Raw genomic sequence first — 20701 nt, 5'->3', positions numbered from 1 at the left:
TCAAATGCCAGTAGAAAGTGCTCTCACCCAAAGTTATGCTCAAGTATTGCAGCTGAATACAAGTGAATGTTTTTGCCATGTGATTTGTTGGTGTAAATCTCCCTTTGGGAGAGACAAGTATGATTACGCAGTGTCATCCAAAATATTTCCATCAGCTTGTGTGTAATTGGAAATTGTTGGTGTGTGTGTGTTTGTATGTGGTGTGTGGGGGGTGTGTGTGTGGGGGGGTGTGTGTGGTGTGGTGTGGTGTGGTGTGGTGTGGTGTGGTGTGGTGTGGTGTGGTGTGGTGTGGTGTGGTGTGGTGTGGTGTGGTGTGGTGTGGTGTGGTGTGGTGTGGTGTGGTGTGTGTGTGTGTGTGTGTGTGTGTGTGTGTGTGTGTATGTGTTAAAAGTACTTTTTCCATTTTTCAAAAGGAAACGTACAGACTGGACAATCATTTATTGAGTGTTATTATTGCATGCCAATAATTGGTGATTCCTAGACCACACCACCTCTTTGAGTAGGCCTTAGACTGCTCTAGCTCGCTACCTTGTCGGAGTCAAGTCCCACAATGGGATGTTTGGTTCCCACTGAGTACAATTTAGGAACTATTACATGTGCTAGCCACACAACTAATAACCACATTTCCAACAACCTGTTAGGTGGCAGGAGCCTTCCATCAATTATTGGAGATGAGGCATTTTCGGTGCACCCCTTTATTACAAAAACCTAGGCTTTAATGTTGAACATTATACAAAATCATGAAGCAGCTCCAATGGCCTCTCCAACTGTTGAGCCAACTCCACCTTGGAAACAGGAAAAAAGTACAGAAATACAGCCTTTCCAAGATGTCTCATCCTACAGGACTCCTTTTGTCTTTGCGTCATCTTTGGCAGAGAAATGTACAATGATTTTTAGTACCACAGTGCTGGTTTGTGTTTGACCACACTCTACTGTAACAAGGTTCATGGTGACAGTCTTTAAAGAATGAAATTGTCTCAGAGGTGCACAACTTTCAATCTCACTTCATCTTCCTTGGTAAGTAGAATCAAGATCCAACTGGTCACTGTGATATATCCTCAGATATGTAATGAACTGGGAAGAGAATAAAGATGAGGAGTAAATGGGCGTTACTTACCAGTAAGCAGTACCACTAAACAACGGCAGTGGGATGCAGCTTAGGAAGGTGCCCAATAGGCATATGACGGGGCTTTAGAAAGGATCCAATGTAAATGTCAGAAAGTTTTAACCTGGTGCTTGTCTCCAGTGGATACCTCCTCCAATATGTCAAGAGGTAACTACATTGACGAGGAAGGACAACTAAGAAAGAGTGCCAGGAAGTAATTCGGCCCTCAGTAACTTAAATGCTTCAAAGAAAATACCGAAGTCACCAATTGAACCGAATGAATACTCCAACAACGACTATTCTAAAAGTTTGACATTTTCAATGGAGTAGTAGTATGTTTAGATGTGTAAGGAAGATAATGAGTTATGTACCTAGATGGTTTCTTAATTACTGTACTAACCTTTTCTTTTTCTTGTAGTTTTCCAGTTGCAGGCACTGCATTTGTTTAAATCGCTCTAGCTCGCATTGCTCACACAGCTCCTCTAGGCTTAACAGTCGGCTTTCCATCTCCTCAAAACTTCTTTCAAGCTGGGCTGTTGGGAGGTAAACATGGTCAAATTCCCAAATTGCTTTTGTGTACACAAAATTCATAGACACAATCCATTCATATTTTTAATAACTGAAACAAATACGAGATCAAAAGGCAAAATTACCTAAATATTTCTATACCTGTCCATAAACATACATTATCATAACTATGTAAACTTTTTTCAAATTGTAAAAGTGTGCTTAGAATTATGGCACCGCAAATGGCCTTATACATCAGTCAACTGCATTCTGAAATGTAACAACTTGTTCTTGAATGCAGTCTCTAGACCTCTCAATCACTCGAGAAAATTGAATAAAATAAGCAAACGGTCAACAGAGTAAAGAGTGATTGAATTTGAGCTGGTGCTGCGAACAGAGACTGGGGATTTAGATCACAAAGCATGAAGCATTTACCGCCCAAGCGACTTCAATTTACCACAGTTAAAAAAACTCAAAAGTATTGTGCCTTTAGACAAATCAGCTCAGGAGAAACATACTTTTTTTCCTTTCGACTTTTCACCCTTTTATGTCATATTGTGTAAGGGGTATGACAGCTAGTAAGAGAGTTGTATATACCCATGAAATAGGACTTCAACTCTTCAATTATAGCGCAAATCTATTAGCCATCTTCATTGAGCCACTGTCACTGACTACCACCACGGTGTACCTCCACCGTGACCCGGCCCAACAACCCTTTTGCCTATTACCAACACCCTTTACTCCTTAACAAGTACTAAAATAATTAGTCACTACAGATACAAGTACCTCTTGAAAGCAGTCTCGCTCCATTACCCCAAGTAGATAGTACCGCTAGTAGCAGACAGTCCTTTCTCCCCACCTCTTCTCCATGCCCACCTCCACACCACTTTTAAAGATATAGCTTATCTGTTTACTCCACACTTGTGTATTTACAGACTATGTGATCAGCACTGCCAGAATTCCCCACTATTCAGACAATCATGTGCTGGTTCCTGGCCCTGCACCACCACCTCAAAGGTTCAAGCTTTGTTCTAAGCCGTCTCCTTAAAATGCAGTCGTTTTCTAGGACTCTCATTTGAGACGGCAAAGGTACTTCACACTTTTGCAATAAGCCTCAATCGTGGGCAGGCAGAATGTAAAGATGAGAATACTCCAACATCCTTGAAACTCCACCACACAGGGCAGATACTGCTGTACACGTATGGCGCCTAGACACTGATACTGGATTCATACCCTCGAAAAATCGCTCCTGGAAATGGTGGTGTCTGCATAACTCTGTGTTCAGCAGAACAGCACCGTGGGAGACCTTCTGACAGACCGCTCTGTCCCAGCAGTGGGAACAGCAAGGAAGAGCAAATGAATGCAGGTGTCTGTTCGTCCCTGGCAGCAGCCCGAATGCAGCGCAGGAACTTAGGTTATCAGGGGAGCAACCATGTCCAGGGCAGTTGAGTCGCACTGCAATCTGGAAAATACATTTCAAGCTCGGATCTGGAACTGCACAGGAAGCAAGTAGCATGTGCATTTTGTGACTTCCTACAGTGAAGGGCACAGCAGTTATTTTCCACTTTCTCTATGGCTTCTAATTTGATCTTCTTAACTGACCTCAAATGTTATCAGATTTTGGCATGGCTGTATCCGGGATCTTGGTTCGTCCTCCCCGTTGTGCTGTTGTGAGATCTCATGCCCTTCCTGCATCTACCATATTACAACTTAGCCTGATCTAGGATTTGTATTAGATTTCGCATCAGCCAAGATCTTTTGTTTTTAATAGAAATGCATAAACTATACATAATTACAGGCAGGCCTTTGATTGGAATGAATAAAGTGGAGGGTCTCTAAGGGAAGGCTATCTTTCCAAGAGGTGTGGCCAATGTAATTAATGGCGTGACAATGCATGTAAGTGTAAAATCCTGTACTTTCCATAGTGTGCCTCCTGACCTGCATTTTGGTGCCTATGTGCTTGCTGCTACCGCCTCCAGACATCACACAATAACAGACATGCACCTAAAACAAGCCAGATCTGTTGGCTTTGCCAATGCTTGATTGCAATATCAGATATATGAATATAAATAATGATTTTGTAATGAATATTTAGAATTGAAATAGCCCCAGTACTGAAAATATGAGATCGTGAATTAAACGTTACCGAGGTCCATGGAAGGGGTAGTGGTTTCAATCACTCCGGTTCTTCCCTTCACAACACTTTTCTTGTTTCTCTCTGTGAGGAACTTATACAATTTTTCTCGGCAAAACTTTCTTAAATTCTCCAACTGTATATTTCAGACCTCATCTCATTCCTCTTCTGCACCCTCATTTCATTCCATCCTACAAATACTTCCTCGCATCTCCTTCACTTCCCCCTACAAACACAAAATTCAACAACTCACCTGTAAGCACTGCAGTTTCATTTACGTTTGTACTATAAATAGTTCGACAGATGTGTACCTCCTTCACACACTTTTGCATTGAATCACAATTACAACAGACATTCGAGACTATTGCTCTGTATGCCCTGAACATACGCCAATGATTAAATTAGTATGTATTCTGAACACCTTTATGGCCCACTGACAGGCAGTGTGAGAAACTTGCACTGCCTATATTCAGAACTCCAGAAGGTATCCTATATATAAATGTGTTCTATCCATGGTATGGTATAATGAATATGCACTTGTTTACCAACCCTACACGAGTAAATTAGGATTTCAGTTCTGACGAAATGCCATGATTTTATTAACAGGCATAAAACATGTTGCCCTTCCACTTTCTTTTAGGTAAAAAACACCACCCAGTGCTGGAGTGGGTCATTATATCCATCTCTAGACAGACTTTATGTTTCTAACCATACCAAAGGAATCCAGCCATTAAATAGTACTTAGGGTTCTTCTAGCTATTTTGACTGCACATTCTTTTGACTGATCTACTCACATTTCCCACACGCACCATCACACCTCACCCTTACATCGGCAAAAACAAAAGAACTCAGGCAAAGAGCCCGCTTGCGGTACCCGTTCAGCATTTCAGCACCGGCCCAATGAGTAGTCTGATCATGAAGCATGACTCCCCTTGGGGTGTGTGAGGGTCCTTGCTCCTTAGGACGCATATCCTCCCACCTGCCATCATGGCAGCCTTTGACCTGCTCTCTTGACAGGAACTACATACCCTTTTTTGGCACAGTGTGAAGTAAGGGCATGAATACACGGTACAAGTGGGAACCACTTTAATGTCAGATTTTCCTTACTGCCGGACCTAAGTCCCAAAGGGACCTGCCCCACTTCCAGCCCAGAATAGGCCCTGCCATCATGTGAATACTTTTGATACTTACCTGTACCTTACACAGTTTCTTCTTTTTTTCTATCTTCATTCTTCTATTCCAGTATGAATCACAGGCTCGCCTGTATATATTAGAGTTCTGATGATGGTTTCGCCATTGGGCAAGGCATTGAAACGTCGACTTGACTCATGGACCGTTCCAAATACTCCAGATTTAGTGGCAATGGGCTGTGCTATTCTTGTTTTTTAGATACACACCTTTATCATTCTTTGTGACCTGTGTGTATATCACTGATGTTGAGAGAGCACTAAGTAAGTTTGTTTCACTCAAACCCACTGCGCTGTTCGATACTGTTGTATATTTTATTATTGTGAATAAATGACCATTTGGTTGGCAATATTGTTTTAAAACGTATGTTCAGGTATCAATGTTGTGAATTATAATCAAAATATTTCATGACTTTATATTGTTGACAAAAATCTAATGAATCTAAATTTCAAATAGAGTGACTGAGCTCCAGAGATTATCTGTCTCGCCTGAAAAAGAAACAATATCCCTAGGGATCTGGCTAGACAATCATCTTTTCAATGACTCCAGCTGCCGAAGCAACACTGCTCTGGCTTTAAAAGTTAAACCTTTTCCTGGAACCCTCTAACCTTTGGCGGTCCCCTAGTTTAAATATGAGAACTCAACCTTAACAGGAGTCATGAAAACTAGCTTTGAGCCATTAAAAGTTGTCCTTTACTAAGCTGCAAGGCTAGTTAGGAACACAAAAATATAACTACTTCACACAGTACTAAATGATCTAAACAGGCTTCCACTCGAAGCGAGAATATAATTCAAAAGAGCAGGAGTCATCTTCAAAACTTTGCATGAAACCCAAACGAATTATTTTGAAATGGCGATGAAAATATCTGGGGGGCTCAAAAAGACAGTTGTAAAGACACTTTTCTCCTTCAACAAAAAACAAATTCCTTACACTGGCAAACCAACCAGTAATTTTCTGATGCTGAATCGGACATATAAAACTCTTTACCGCAGCATATCAGATGCACTAAGTACATACTTATCGTTAAGAAAAAAGCTCAAGACTTACTTATTGCAACTATAACTGAACTAAACTAATATAAAATAGGGACAATAACTGTAATGAATCTTTTCTACTCACTGTTCCTCAATATTTACTCTTCTCGTTACATACTTCTCTTCCTACAGACGGACTGTACTACATCTTCCAGTTACCTCCCATCTTCCTCTAGAAAAAAGAAACTGCTTTCCCTATACCCCGTTTTAAGGTTGAGCCTAGCGGCAGCGCGCATGCGCTACTCACTCTACAAGACTGCTGTAGTAGAGTATGGGAGATAAGGTGCACCCACTCTCCTCCCATATTGATCATTGGCTTGTGCCATTGTCTTTCGTAAATGCTGCCTTAAGATTCATTAATAGGCTTGTTAGTCCCTCCTTAGTACGGCCTTGTCTTCATTTGTACTCTCCCATGGCAACTGGCCCCTTCACTTCGGTTGTTACACGGGACCCGTTATTTAGTCTGTAAGCACTATTTACTTTATTGAATTTCTCTCACTGCAGGTAGGACATGCGCTGCTTCAGCTGAAAACGCTTATGTTTCTCTAAGCAGCACGGCCGCCCCGTAACACAGGCGGCTACTTTCAATCACTTTAACCCGGCATTAACTCGTGTCTGTTTCGGGGGGCGTTGTGAGCAGCCCAAGATGGTGGTCACATAAGCGACGAGCTCTGGACCCAGGAAGCCTAATCAGTCACAGTACCCCTGATGAGGGCCTAGTCGGCTGAGTGGAGACACAACCTATGGAGACTTCTGCTGGTAATTGCGACAGCCCGGGTGTGGCGTCCGGAGCTCCCTCTCTACTGCTTCCCAACTATCGGAAGGGGTCGTTCTGGCTCACTGTAAAGGAAGCAGCGGCTTACCGGAGACCATTCCGGACCCCCCTCTTTTTCTTCCTCCCCGATTGCCGATACTGACCTTGTGAGACGGCGAGGACCTCGGATTATATCAGAGGCAGTACCCGGAGGATGCCTGCATTTACATGAGGCTTCTGACACTGGCCTGGATAATTGGATTTGGGCATTGCTGCAAGTTGCCTAATCGAAGCCCGAAGCCCAAATCCCCCCCCCTACCCACCAGGATATTCTGGATTACCCTTCTCCCCCCCCCCCCCCCACCACGTCCGTGGACGTTGCCCCCCCCCTGGGCGGTGTGGGCACCGGACTTTTCTGGGGGTGGGACGCTGAGATATGTGGGTCTCCCTCCCTAACATTGTTGTAGATCTGCAACTGCGGGAGCAAGTCCAGAAACAGGGGGCTCACCTGTATGATTCTGCAGGACCAGAGCTCCTAATACGTGAGGCCCCGGATAGCAGCCTACTTGAACTGAGTGGGGGTGCTGGGTCCACGCTACATGCTGGGCAGCCCAGCATGTCAGGAGGTATCTTCTCAAACCCACACTCCGCCTATGCAGTGTCTGGTCCGTATAGAGAGAGGGGGGCGCCTCAGTGGGGTTGACCCCTTACCTGCTTTTGTAACTCACAGTCAGGGACCCTCGCGGCCTGACCATTGGGGAACTCCACTCCCCCCCCCCCCCCCACCACCTCCCCCTTCCCACCACCTGCCTGGCAGCGAACCTTTGGTTCGCGGCTCTCCGGTTGCCTTACACTGGTCTCCTGGCAAAATCATGTAATCGCAGCCTAAGGAACTTGTACAGTGCTTCACTGCCAAACAGCAACCTCACCTGGGGCTGGTGCCATTCTACTGCAGGGCTAAAAAAATACACTAGACCGCTCACATTTGCAAGCTAGATTCAATGAGGACGAGCTATTTTTAGGTCCTACTCGCCCTTTCTGGCGAGTTGGAAGACAAACTAACTTTTGTCCTCGGTCTTTGAAAACGGAGCAAATGTGACAAGATAACACGATTAAAAGGCATTTTTATTGCTCACAAAGTGATTGAGCAATAAAGATGCCTTTAAATCTTGTTATCTTGTCACAATTGCTTCGCTTTCAGAGACGGAGGTCAAGTAGGTTGAAGTTCGGTTGAGGAGATATTTCAAGGTACTAGACCTGCAGGACTAGTAGCATTTTTTTGATTTTTCGAGCCCTGTACTGGACGTACTGACTCTTGCGGAGGCTATAGGTATGAACCTACTTAAATTCCAGCGGAGCCAATGACAATCGGCAGAGGCAAGACAAAGACAGCAGCAGGAACCAGCAGGGCTAGATCTCACTCGCCGCCCTTGGAGACCTCATCAGTGACATCTCGATTGACCGAGGATGGTGCCACAGTTCCTCCACCCATTGATAAGTTGGACATGATATTACAGGAAATCCGAGACTCCAGATCTGCAATTGCGCAACAGTTGGGCACCATATCAGCAGAGCTTAAGCAGCTCAAAGATGATCATAGGAAACTTGTGGAAAAAGTTAAAATATCTGAACAGTCGCTGCCAACTATGGTACCACAGGCGAAAGAACATGATGTGCAAATACAGTATATGCGCCAACAAATAGAATCCCTACAGGCTTGCGTTGGTGATGCGGAAGGAAGGGCCCGATGCAACAACCTCAGAATAGTTGGGCTCCCGTAAGAAGCAGAGGGTCAACACCACACAACATTTATAGAGGAAGGGCTCAAAACCAGTGCCGACCCCACAGGTTTGTTTGCGCTCTTTACGGTGGAGCGGGCCCATCGGGTCCACATGCGGAAACCCATACCTGGTGCGAACCCACGGCTGATCCTGGCCAGAATATTGACTTATAGGGACCGAGATCATGTGTTGCAATCAGCCCTGGACAATGGACCAATCCAATTTGACAATACAAAAATTTCCATCTTTCCGGATCACACATTAGCAGTCCAACGCCAGCGTTTCGCATTTATGTAGGTCAAGGCCTGGGTTCATGCCGCGGGCCTTATGTTTGCTCTTCATTCCCTGCCAAACTACAGATTATTCATAATCAACGCTCCTTTTTTGACACGCTGGAAAGTGCATAGGAATGGCTGGACAAGAATTTTCCGGACACCATGAGCACTGTGTGATCTGAAGGATTGCGACGTAAATCGCAGCGACCACCGCGAAGATGGAGAAAAGGAATCATGACACAGAGCACAGTGACTAGTCCCTCATATCGTCAAACGGGGTTGGAGGGCAGACGTTAGACCCTCCGTTCCGTGTCGGCAATGCGCACTCACCGCCCGCCTATCTGCTACAGTCCTTCAGTGGAAGTATCCTCGGACTCAGGGCTTAGCTTAGCATTGTTTCCTTCAGTGTCTACGAAGCTTGGTAATGACCCACTGGGATAAACGTAATGTAAGTGCAATATGACAGGTATACTTTGTTACTCAGGAAAAATGTCAATGCTTCGGAAGGCAAACTTAATTCAGAGTTATGTTCCAAGCACCCGCGGGTGTGTCCTATTTTATAACTGGAATACTCCGCTAGAGGCTGCATGGTAAGCTCAATTGGTATTGTCCCGTGGCCCGGCCTGTACTGGGCTAGTCCACCATTTGTAACCGGTATATATGTATATTAAGAAAGCGGCCTACCTCACAGGCAAGAAGGCATGATTGTTTCATAGTGTGTCATGTTTTTGTTCCACACACAGTTTGGTCGATCGAAGTTTAGTCGTTTGACCGAGTACTGGGTTTCTGTTATTTTATTTAAACTGCTGTTGGTCTGTCTGCTGACATCGGCTGGGGGGGGGGGGGGGGGGGGGGGGGGTATGGTGATTGGGGGGGGGTATGGGATGTGTTTTTTTTTGTATCCTTTGTGCCATGTCAATAGCTAAATCATACACTATCATCTCCTGGAATATACGGGGGATGGGCTCGATCCACAAGAGGCATAGAATTGCAGCACAATTACATTGCCACTGGGCTCACATAGTAGACTTACAAGAGACGCACTTGATTACAACCGAGATTAGCAAAGTATAGAGAAGATGGAGGGGCCAATTATATGGTACTGCATACTCCGCCTTCTCGAGGGGAGCAGCGATCTGGCTACGGGCGGGTGTCCCTTTTTCCTTAAACGAAAGTAAGATAGACAACCAGGGGAGATATGTACTCTTGCAAGGGAAGTTAGATGGCGCGTAGGTAGTGTTGGGGTCAATATTTGTGCAGAATGATGACCAGGACGCCTTTCTTTCTCGCTTATCGCGGGCCCTCTCAAACTGGGTGCTATATCCATGGGTGCTAGGGGGAGACTTTAATGCGGTGTTTGACATGCACTAGGACTGATCACACTCTACCTTATCTAACGTAGCTGCTATAGCGCAGGCTACTAACTTGGCTAGAAGGCCTGAAGCTTGGGGCCTGCTAGATGTATGGAGATTGCAGCATGTCGGGATGCATGAATACTCCTTTTATTCCTACCCACACTCTCTACATACTCGCCTTGATAATTTCCTTTGCACGCCAGACTTGTTTCCATGCTTTACACAAAGCACTTACCTGGGGCAAATTATTTCAGACACTAATCCATTGGAGCTGTTGATTAAATGGGGCTGGAACCCCACACCAATTCCAACATTGCGCCTCCAACCTTTACAACTAGTGGACCCAGTGATCAGGAACACATTAGCAAATATCATCACTACATACTTAGCCGAAAATGAAGGCACGGCCACAACCAGATCTGTTGAATGGGAGGCCTTCAAGGTGACCATCCGAGGAGTCTCTATGGGGACGCTAGTGGGTGCCCTGCGGGGTACAGCCCGCGACATCACAGAACTGGAGGGGCCATTCCAGACGCTGGAGGTGGCAGCCCAGTCAGCCAGGAAAAAAATGGCAGACCTTCAGGAAGCCAGGATAAAATATGCATAGTTATTAGAACACCTGCGTATGATTTGATTTGAATATACCCTGCGCACACATGCAGAAGCAGACAAGTCCAGCACATTACTAGCTCGGCTGATTAGGCCGCAATCCGCCCCTACACCTGTTCTGGCTGTTTTTAACAGTCGCCATACACTGGTCACCACCCAGCTGGAAATCAATGCAACATTTCACGACTACTATGCAGACCTTTATGCCGCTCCCTCTCTCACGATATGTTCGAAGCTACCTCAGAGTTCTTAGGGTCCATGGAGCTCCCCACTGTCTCGATCGCAGACAGCGAAGACCTGGCAGCTCCACTTACTGCTGCTGAGAACCTTTCCGCAATAAAGGGACTTGCTCGTAATAAGACCCCGGGTTTGTAAGGGCTCCCTATCAGTTTTATTCCACCTTTGCAGCACCTTTAGTCCCCAAACTATTACAGTTATATACTACTGCACTAACAGAAGGAGCCTTTCCCCCCACGCCCAGGGAAGTGATAGTGATTTCTTTATTAAAACCCAATAAGCCCCCAACAGACCTTACACCATACAGGCCCCTCTCGATTCTTAATACAGAATATATAATTCTCATTATGGTCCTGGCATCGAGGCTCCTTTCTCTACTCCCAAAATTGATTCGCATAGACAAAAGTGGTTTTATACCACAGCGTAGCACCTCCTTAAACATCCGTCGTTTTAATGCACTATTACACACAGCTAGACTCCATTTCCCCCGAGTGGGCTGCCTCTCATTGGACATTCGTCAAGCGTTTGATTCCTTGAGTTGGCCGTACATGTTAGCTGCGTTAGCCAAATTTGGGATCCCTCCAGAGTTTTGTAAATGGGTGGAGTTACTTTATTCCAGACACACCGCATGGGCAAAGTCTGAAACTAATATCTCCCCAGCATATAATATCTTTTGTGGTATGCGTCAGGTTTGCCCCCTGTAGCCCTTACTGTTCGTGCTGGCCTTAGAACCCCTGGCATAATGATTGGCTGCGCTATGGCAGCATATGGTATTCCAGTTGACCCGGTTCACCACTCTGTATCGCTCTATGAGGACGATATGTTGCTATACTTTAAAGACACGCATGTGGACATGACTCCTATAGCATCGTTGTTCGCGCAGTTTGGGGTAATATCTGTCCTACATTTCCATGCCTGAAATTCTGTAGTATATTAGTTTTATGATACATACACATTAAGTACTCTCCAGTTTGGTCTGGCATAGTTTAGGGTAGAACCAATTACTTTTACATATCTGGGCATACACATATACAGGACCGCTTTGGATGCCATAGATGGTAATGTGGCCCAAACACTTAACCTCAAATGGAGTTCTGAAACACCTTACCCTAACAATGGCTGGTCGACTGGCTGTTTCTAAAATGGCTATGCTTCCCAGACTTTTATACCAATTTTTCAACCTCCCAGTGGCCATTCCAGCATTGCTCTACAAAGCACTCAATACATTATTAACTTCACTGCTATGGGGACGGGCCTACATAGACTGGCTCTTGCCAAAATGCAGTTACCAAGCACTGAAAGGGGCAAGAGAGCTCCAGATTTTAAAGGCCTATTACACAGTTCTGCAATTGCAGTGATTGGCATATTGGCTGGCCGGCCATAACCTATTTAAAATAGGTTATTCCCCTGAACGGTAAAAAATTGGGTCATTACAAATGCTATGTCCCGGTGTCGGCCTGGTAGGGGATCCCCTTTCCTATAATAGATAGCACTTCATTACTAGAAATTAGCGCTGAAATATACCAACACACCCAAACCATATGCCCTAAACATTCCGTTGGTAGACCTGCCTACATTACGGAGACTACTATCGACTGTTAGATTACAGAGCTGGGTAGAGGCTGGAGTTGAAACAGTGGGTGAGTTATTCCTAGACGGGAATATAAAGCCTCATGATAAATTCACACAAACCAATGCAGCCCCAAACACACTGTTTTTAACTCACGCTGCAATCACACATTATATATGCTGGCACTGGCTGATGGACCAGAGGGAGCCTCCTACCTTCTAACTACAGCAGGCCCTGCACATAATGAGCCATGGGAGCCATCTGGTTAGATGATTATATTGTGGATCACGGTCACATCTGGGTGTGTTCACTGACAGAGTGGGCACAGATCCTTGAACACCCCAGACGCGTGTCCCAAAATGCCTGACTTAAGACTATACAATTGCTAATACTACACACGGCTTACCTTACAACCAAGGCGGTACGACGCATGTACCCGACAGCCTCTTCGGATTGTCCTAGGTGTCACCACCGGGATGCTGATTCTATACACATGTTATGGGCTGGTCCCTCTCTCAAGGATTTTTGGATGGAAGTCACACAGGGCCTCAAACAAATTACTGAGCGTTCCACCTGTGCTACGGTAGAGGCCTGTAATATGGGTCTTCACCCTCCCCAAAAAGGCAGTTGTACTGCGCCGATTTATGGGGCTCACCTTGATGTTGGCCAAGAGATTAATTATGCAGCGTTGGAAGTCACATACGGCACTGCGTGACGGGAAATAGCGCGAAAAAGTTATTAAATGGGCTACTGCTGAGAGAGAGGTGCTACAGAGCGAAGAGTATAGGGGGCTGAGGAAAAAAACAATATCGATGGAGTGGGCCCAACTGTTAGAACATTTCAAGGCATATACTGCAACGGCTCCTGAAGACTGACAGAATGCTGGGGGCCTTTTACTTCATGGGGCCCGCCTGAGCCTGGCTGTCCAGGCACCAGGATTAACAAGCATTTGCAATGCAATAGGTCTCGCATTAGGAAAGTTTGAGCTATTGGTATTGTAAATGACAATTTTTTTATGTATGTGTTGGTTTTGAAAATAGCGAAATTAATAGATTTGTCATTTACAATGCCAATAGTTTTAACTTTCGCAAATGTGACACCTATAGCAATTGTAATGCAATATGTGTTGTATTTACGTGACTTAGATGTATTGATATTACAAATAAAAATGGCTTTTAATTTTTTAATAATACTTAAATAAAAGGTATTGTAATTTATAATGGCAATAGCTTTTGTAAATAACTTTTGTGAAGATTATGTTCATTGTATTGTGACGAAAATCTAAGAACAGAAGTGAAATATTATCATATTTTTGTGACATTTGTAATAAAGCTTGAAACATTGAGAGAACATATTTGAACCAGTTGTTGAATGGTTGCACAGATTGATGTTGTGGTGGCGACTAGTGATGCTGTGGCGTTCAGTGATGCTTTGGTAACGCATAGTGATGTGGTGACCCTGAGTGATGCTGTGGTGATGCGATAGAGTGAGGGCGATAAATAGATAGACAGATAAAGTGTATTTATGTTGCATTTAGTAGAGCGTAAGTATGAGGTGTGTAATTATATGGCACTGAGTGGTATTATGTGGAGTGCATTTACGTTGCATTGAGAAGAGTGTAATTATGTGGCGTGCAATTATGTGGCACTGAGTGGTAATATGGGGAGTATGTTGTATTCAGTAGAGTGTAATTTTGTGGCATGTAATTATGTGGCACTGAGTGGTATTTGGAGTGTATGTTGCATTGAGAGCAGTATAATTATGTAGCATATAATTATATGGCACTGAGTGGTATTGTTTGGAGTGCATGTTGCATTGAGTTCAGTGTAATTATGTTGCATATAACTACGTGGCACTGAGTATTATTTGGAGTGTATGTTGCATTGAGTGCAGTGTAATTATGTGGCATGTAAATATGTGGCACTGAGTGGTATTTGGAGTGTATGTGGCGTTGAGTGCAGTGTAATTATGTGGCGTGTAATTATTTGGCGTGTAATTATGTGGCACTGAGTGGTATTTAGAGTATGTTGCATTGAGTGCTGTGTAATTATGTAGCGTGTAATTATGTGGCACTGAGTGGGATTTGGAATGTATGTTGCATTGAGTGAAGTGTAATTATGTGGTGTGTAATTATGTGGCACGGAGTGGTATTTGGAATGTATGTTGCATTGAGTGCACTGCAATTATGTGGCACTGAGTGGTATTGTGTGGAGTGTATGTTGTATTCAGTAGAGTGTTATTGTGTGGCGTGTAATTACAAGGCACTGAGTGGTATTGTTTGGAGTGTATATTGCATTGAGTGCAGTGTAATTATATAGCATATAATTATGTTGCACTGAGTGCTATTCGGAGTATATGTTGCATGGAGTGCAGTGTAATTATGTTGCATATAACTATGTGGCACTGAGTGGTATTTGAAGTGTATGTTGCATTTAGTGCTGTGTAATTATGTGGCGTGTAATTATGTGGCACTGAGTGGGATTTGGAGTGTATGCTGTATTGAGTGCAGTGTAATTATGTGGCACTGAGTTGTATTTGCAGTGTATGTTGCATTGAGTGCAGTGTAATTATGTGGCGTGTAATTATGTGGCACTGAGTGGTACTTGGAATGTTGCATTGAGTGCAGTGTAATTATGTGGCACTGAGTTGTATTTGGAGTGTATGTTGAATTGAGTGCAGTGTAATTATGTTGCATATAACTATGTGGCACTGAGTGGTTTTTGAAGTGTATGTTGCATTTAGTGCTGTGTAATTATGTGGCGTGTAATTATGTGGCACTGAGTGGGATTTGGAGTGTATGTGGCATTGAGTGCAGTGTAATTATGTGGCGTGTAATTATTTGGCGTGTAATTATGTGGCACTGAGTGGTATTTAGAGTATGCTGCATTGAGTGCTGTGTAATTATGTGGCGTGTAATTATGTGGCACTGAGTGGGATTTGGAGGGTATGTGTGTGAGTGTGCAGTGTGTGTGAGGGTGCAGAGTGTGTGAGGGTGCAGAGTGTGTGAGGGTGCAGAGTGTGTGAGGGTGCAGAGTGTGTGAGGGTGAGTCTCCTGGGAATATAAACTATGGGAAAATAAATATTGGGAAACATTACATACGTGCGTGAGTTTGCAAGGCAAAATATAAAATAAAGAAACACAGAGGTAAATGCCAGCTATAAAAAATCCATTAAGTTGCGAGAGACAACTGTGATTTCATGTGAATAAAAAAAACAAGCCACTGCGAACACGATGGCTTCAGCGAAACCTAAAATCTGTGTAATCAAGGCTGACAAACACAGCTGATAAAACCAATTTCTTTAACGATGACTTGTGTTACATATTATGCAGAGAATTAACATTTGGTGTGGCCCTAATGGAAAGATTCAGCCATAGCAAGGTTAATGGCTGGTATAATCATGTGCCTGGTGTAGGCAGCGCATGACAATCAACAGAAACAAAAATTATGACTAAGCAATGGTCTTCCCTCAAGTCTTACGGAGCATGGCAGCCTGCACAGTTTGCACTACCCACCAACAATTTGCTATGCACGATGTGAATTAGTGCACATGGCTCATGGAAATTCTAGATTAAATATGCACTCAGTCAGAACTTATTTAAACCGGCCCATGGTTCCTTGTGTGCAACACAACAGAAATAAAGTTGGGCTCAAATCATCTAGACATAACAAGGGTTTTGATGGCCCTCAGTTGTCCATTGCCAATAAGCTCACACAAAATACCCTCACAATTGGCCACTAATTGGTATATTTAAAATTTCAGGTTCTCTCAAGAAGTTGAGAACTAACAAACAGCCATGATGCCATTACACATTTCCGGACCTCAATACAGTTTGATGCATTGTTTGCAAGGCAGCGTCACGCAAAGTTCAATATTTACCTGCACCCCACTAATCTTGTTAATTAATGAAACAGATACACTTTTCAGAACTATGATTATCTGGAACGGTCCATTGAGCTGATTCCTCCCAGAAAATAGGCCAGTTTGTGACTTGTGGACTACGCTAAGATATGTAAATAGTTAGCAATATAGCATGGCTAAACAGGAAGTGTGCCATATTATAAAGGAAAATGCAGCTCGACCGAATTAAACAACATTATTATTACCTGGACGACTCTGTGTTTCCGACCCGGGGCACGCTATTACTTTGAAAAATGAGCTTGAGTTCCGGTTCTGCTGCAATAACTGCCAAAGTCGACCGCCTCACGGTTTCTTCTAGTACATTAACATACCACCACTACGGAAGCTGTCGGAAGCATTCCACATTTTTAATCGGATGCGCACGTGCACAGAAAGGTTAAGAGCAGAGGCACGGCCGCCCACTTCACTGAAAGATCAATCCTTGATCACTCCAGCACTACCGCTTGTAATATAAGAAGTCTCTGAACAATTTAAAAGCCGAAAGCGGCACCCGTCGTTTTCCTTGAAGTCCCCAAATTTCCATGAAATGTGCTGAAATCCGCCATGAGCTCTTCACGGGTGAAGTTGGCAAACCGCAGGTGAATCTTTCTTCTACTCATCAGCTTGAAAGAATGCAGACACCACAACAAATCTCCTTAAGATAAGAAGCGAAACAGAAAGCAGCTGCACATCCGGGCCGTGGAGGAGACATGGGAGGGCGGGGCTGCCCGTGCATGCGCGTATTTGTCACTTTCGTGTTGGAAAGGGAGCCCCGGCGCCAAAGCGAAGGGCTGGTTTCCTGTCCCCGTTGGCGCTGGCTGCAGTGAACGTAACCTAAAGTGTATAAAGAAACCGGAAATGGATCACTTAAATAAGCATAGGTCAGTGGACGGTTCGGTCGAGCACGATCTCTTCCCTCACCGACATCACTCTTCCTGCCTCAGTCCATGCTAGCATGACGAGGTTGACACATCTGATTTACGTAACTGAGCTATGATGACGGCAGCTCATTAGGGTATGTCAGACAAGGTGTAGTAGGCAGGGGCATACCTACGGCAGCGTTGAGAGTGGAGGCTGAAAAAAAACCTCGAGACCCACATCACATGCACATTTTAATGGATAAGACACGGGTAGATTCATGTTCCAAGCGCCCGGCTCAGCGCGCAGCAGTCATTTCTATTCAGTCGTAAAACCTGACACAGAACTGTGCCATCCCCTGATAGGAATATCTTTCCACGAGCTCAGCATGTCACTACCCATAATAATTTCTGTTATAAGACGCTGCAGTGAGATATTTCAGTTGTGGTTAAACCACAAGTCTCCAAGGAGAGCCTGGGGACTTCTGACGTACAGACTGGAGAAACCAGGAGTTTCTTCAAGTTCCCGCCAGGCCGCAGCGCTGCCTGCGACGACCCGGAAGCGGTTGGGCAGGCGGCCAATCGCAGCGCGGCCCAACCGGAAGTCCCGCCCCCATCGCGGCACGAGAGGGAAGCCACTGTCCGAGGAGCCCCGAGGGCTCCTGATCGAGTCCCGGTCCCGAGATTGGGGACAGGGTGAAGAGCGGCCGGGCGCATGGGGAAGGCGGGGCTCTCATGTGGTGAGAGAGCCCCGCAAAGCGCTACCGCCGCCCGAGGAGGCAGAACCGCCGCCGAGCACCGCCAGAACAGGTGAGTGTGTTGAGGGAGAGGAGGGGTGAGTGGGGGGTGGGGTGTACGCGCGTGTGTCTGTTGTAGTGTGTCTGTGCGTGCGTGCGTGTGTCTGTTTAAGGGGGGGTGCGTGTGTGTGTGTGTATGCAGTGTGTGTAATGCGCATGCGTGCAGGAGCCTTTCTGTGCATGGGAATATCAGGCACGGCGACGTGCGCGCTCACGAGCTCCAATCTCCAGGAGGACAAGCTCGTCACAGTCTGCAGTCCACATTCCCCGGAAAGTGACAACATTAGTTGTCTCCCTAGACAGCAAAGCTTCGCTTTGCTTTCGTCTAGGCGAGACCTAAAAATGAGTGCTGGGTATTGTATGGATTACATGACCCCCCACCCTCCCCCCCCCCACCCCCCCCCACCCACCCCCTCCCCCCTGGACATAGATCCTTACTCTTTCTTCCCTCCTTCTCAATCCCACCCTCTTCCCCCACCTGTTTTTCTCGCTACTCCCATTGCTCCGACCTTATCGCCCACTGGGGATGTGTATTAAGACAGACACCTAGACTGCAACAACATTTTATTAATGTTCTTTCTTTCCTTATGGTACAGATTTATTGTTTGGGTGGGGGGTGGTTGGGGGTAAGTTAGAATGCTACAAATGTATTCATCAGAAACAGTGTATCCTGATTATTGTCTACACATCTATTTCACAAATGAATACGGAAAACTATGTATCACAATTGAAGATGCTAAAATTGTACAAGTATTGCTCCGTGTAACTATGATCCATGTGCACAATCAATAACGACTGTAAACGCAGGAAGATGTAATGCATGCATAAAATTGAATAAATTTTGTATTAAAAAAAAAGATTATAATCTCGTGTCTGCCCCCTGTGCTAATGGGCTGAAGCTGACAACAGCACATCTGTTTTACATGCCCTCTGTACTATAGCCACCTGGCAGGTTGTTTTCAAACGCCTATTTTATTAACAACAACGCCAACACCACCACCATCATCATCAATACCACCACCTCCACCAATACCAACACCACCAATATCAACACCACCAATACCACAGCCAATACCACCACCACCATTAATACCACTACCACCATCAATACCACCACCACCACCACCATCAATACCACCACCACCACCACCAATATCACTACCAAAATCACCACCAAGTCCAACAACACCAATACCACTACCACCAATACCTCCACCGCCAATACCAATACCAATACCACCACCACCAATACCACCACCACCACCAATACCACCGCCAATACCACCGCTAATACCACTTCCACCAATACCACCACCACCAATACCACCATCACCTTCACCACCAATACCACCACCACCATCAATACCACCACCCCCAATACCAACACCCCCAATACCAATAACACCACCAATACCACCACTACCAATACCACCACCAAAACCACCACTAATACCACTACCACCAATACCACCACCACCAACAGCACCACTACCAACAGCACCACTACCGACACCACCACCAATAGCACCACCAATACCACAACCACCAATACCACCACCAATCCAATACCACCACCACCCATACCAATACCACAGCCAAAACCACCACCACTACCAATACCACCACCAATGCCAATACCACCACCTATGCCAATACCACTCACCAATGCCAATACCACCACCACCACCGCCGATACCACCAATACCACCACCAACGCCACCAATATCACCACCACCAATACCACCACCACCAATACCATACCCACACCAATACCACCACCACCACCACCACCACCACCTCACCACCAATACCAGGACCACCAAAACCACAACCACCACCGAGACCACCAATACCACGACCACCAATACCACGACCACCAATACCACCACTACCGCCAATAGTAATACCACCACCAATACTACCACTAATACCACTACCACCAATACCACCAACACCACTACCACCAACACCACTACCACCAACACCACTACCACCAACACCACTATCACCAACACCACTATCACCAACACCACTATCGTCAACACCACTACCACCAACACCACCACCACCAATACCACCACCACCAATACCACCAATACCAATACCACCACCACCACCACCACCACCACCACCACCACCACCACCACTACCACCACATCTCAGTAGATTTTGTGTTGCACTACACGTTGGGGTGCACTTGAAGGGTACATTATCACGAATAGAACAGGGACTCATGGTGGAAGACAGCGTATAATTAACCCCCCACGTAGCACACAAAGCTGTGGAAGCTATAGACACACATGAAGTCCAAGTGCATCTGTTCTGGCAGCAAGGTCAGGTCATATTGTGTTTGGAAAGAAATAGACCATCCCAAAATCTTGGGATTCTTACATTTCACAGTCATCAACCATTTCAGTGGATTGTGATCGGTTTGTACCACAAATGTAGTTCCAAACAAATATGAGCGGAACTTACGTAAGGCCCACACTATGGCAAACCACTCCTCCTCAATAGCTGCTCAGTTCTGCTCTATGGGTAATAATCTCCTATAATACAGGCTAATGGAGTCTCTCTATCTGTGTCATCCAGTTGAGCTA

The 20701-nt window shown here is 45.2% G+C and overlaps 1 protein-coding gene across 1 annotated transcript in view; it reads right to left on the bottom strand.

Annotated features, from left to right (window-relative positions):
• Positions 1-20701, bottom strand: part of DTNBP1 (dystrobrevin binding protein 1) — a 491566-nt gene that overhangs the window by 319783 nt on the left and 151082 nt on the right. The window contains exon 6 of the mRNA XM_086965159.1: positions 1506-1638. Within this exon, the coding sequence (XP_086821285.1) occupies positions 1506-1638 (133 nt within the window). The remainder of the gene's footprint in view (positions 1-1505; positions 1639-20701) is intronic.

This window comes from Lissotriton vulgaris, chromosome 4_1 (assembly GCF_964263255.1).
Source record: "Lissotriton vulgaris chromosome 4_1, aLisVul1.2, whole genome shotgun sequence".
Classification (NCBI taxonomy): Eukaryota; Metazoa; Chordata; class Amphibia; order Caudata; family Salamandridae; genus Lissotriton; species Lissotriton vulgaris.
Note: the sequence above shows the minus strand (reverse complement) of the source record. Positions and strands in the feature narration are given on the sequence as shown.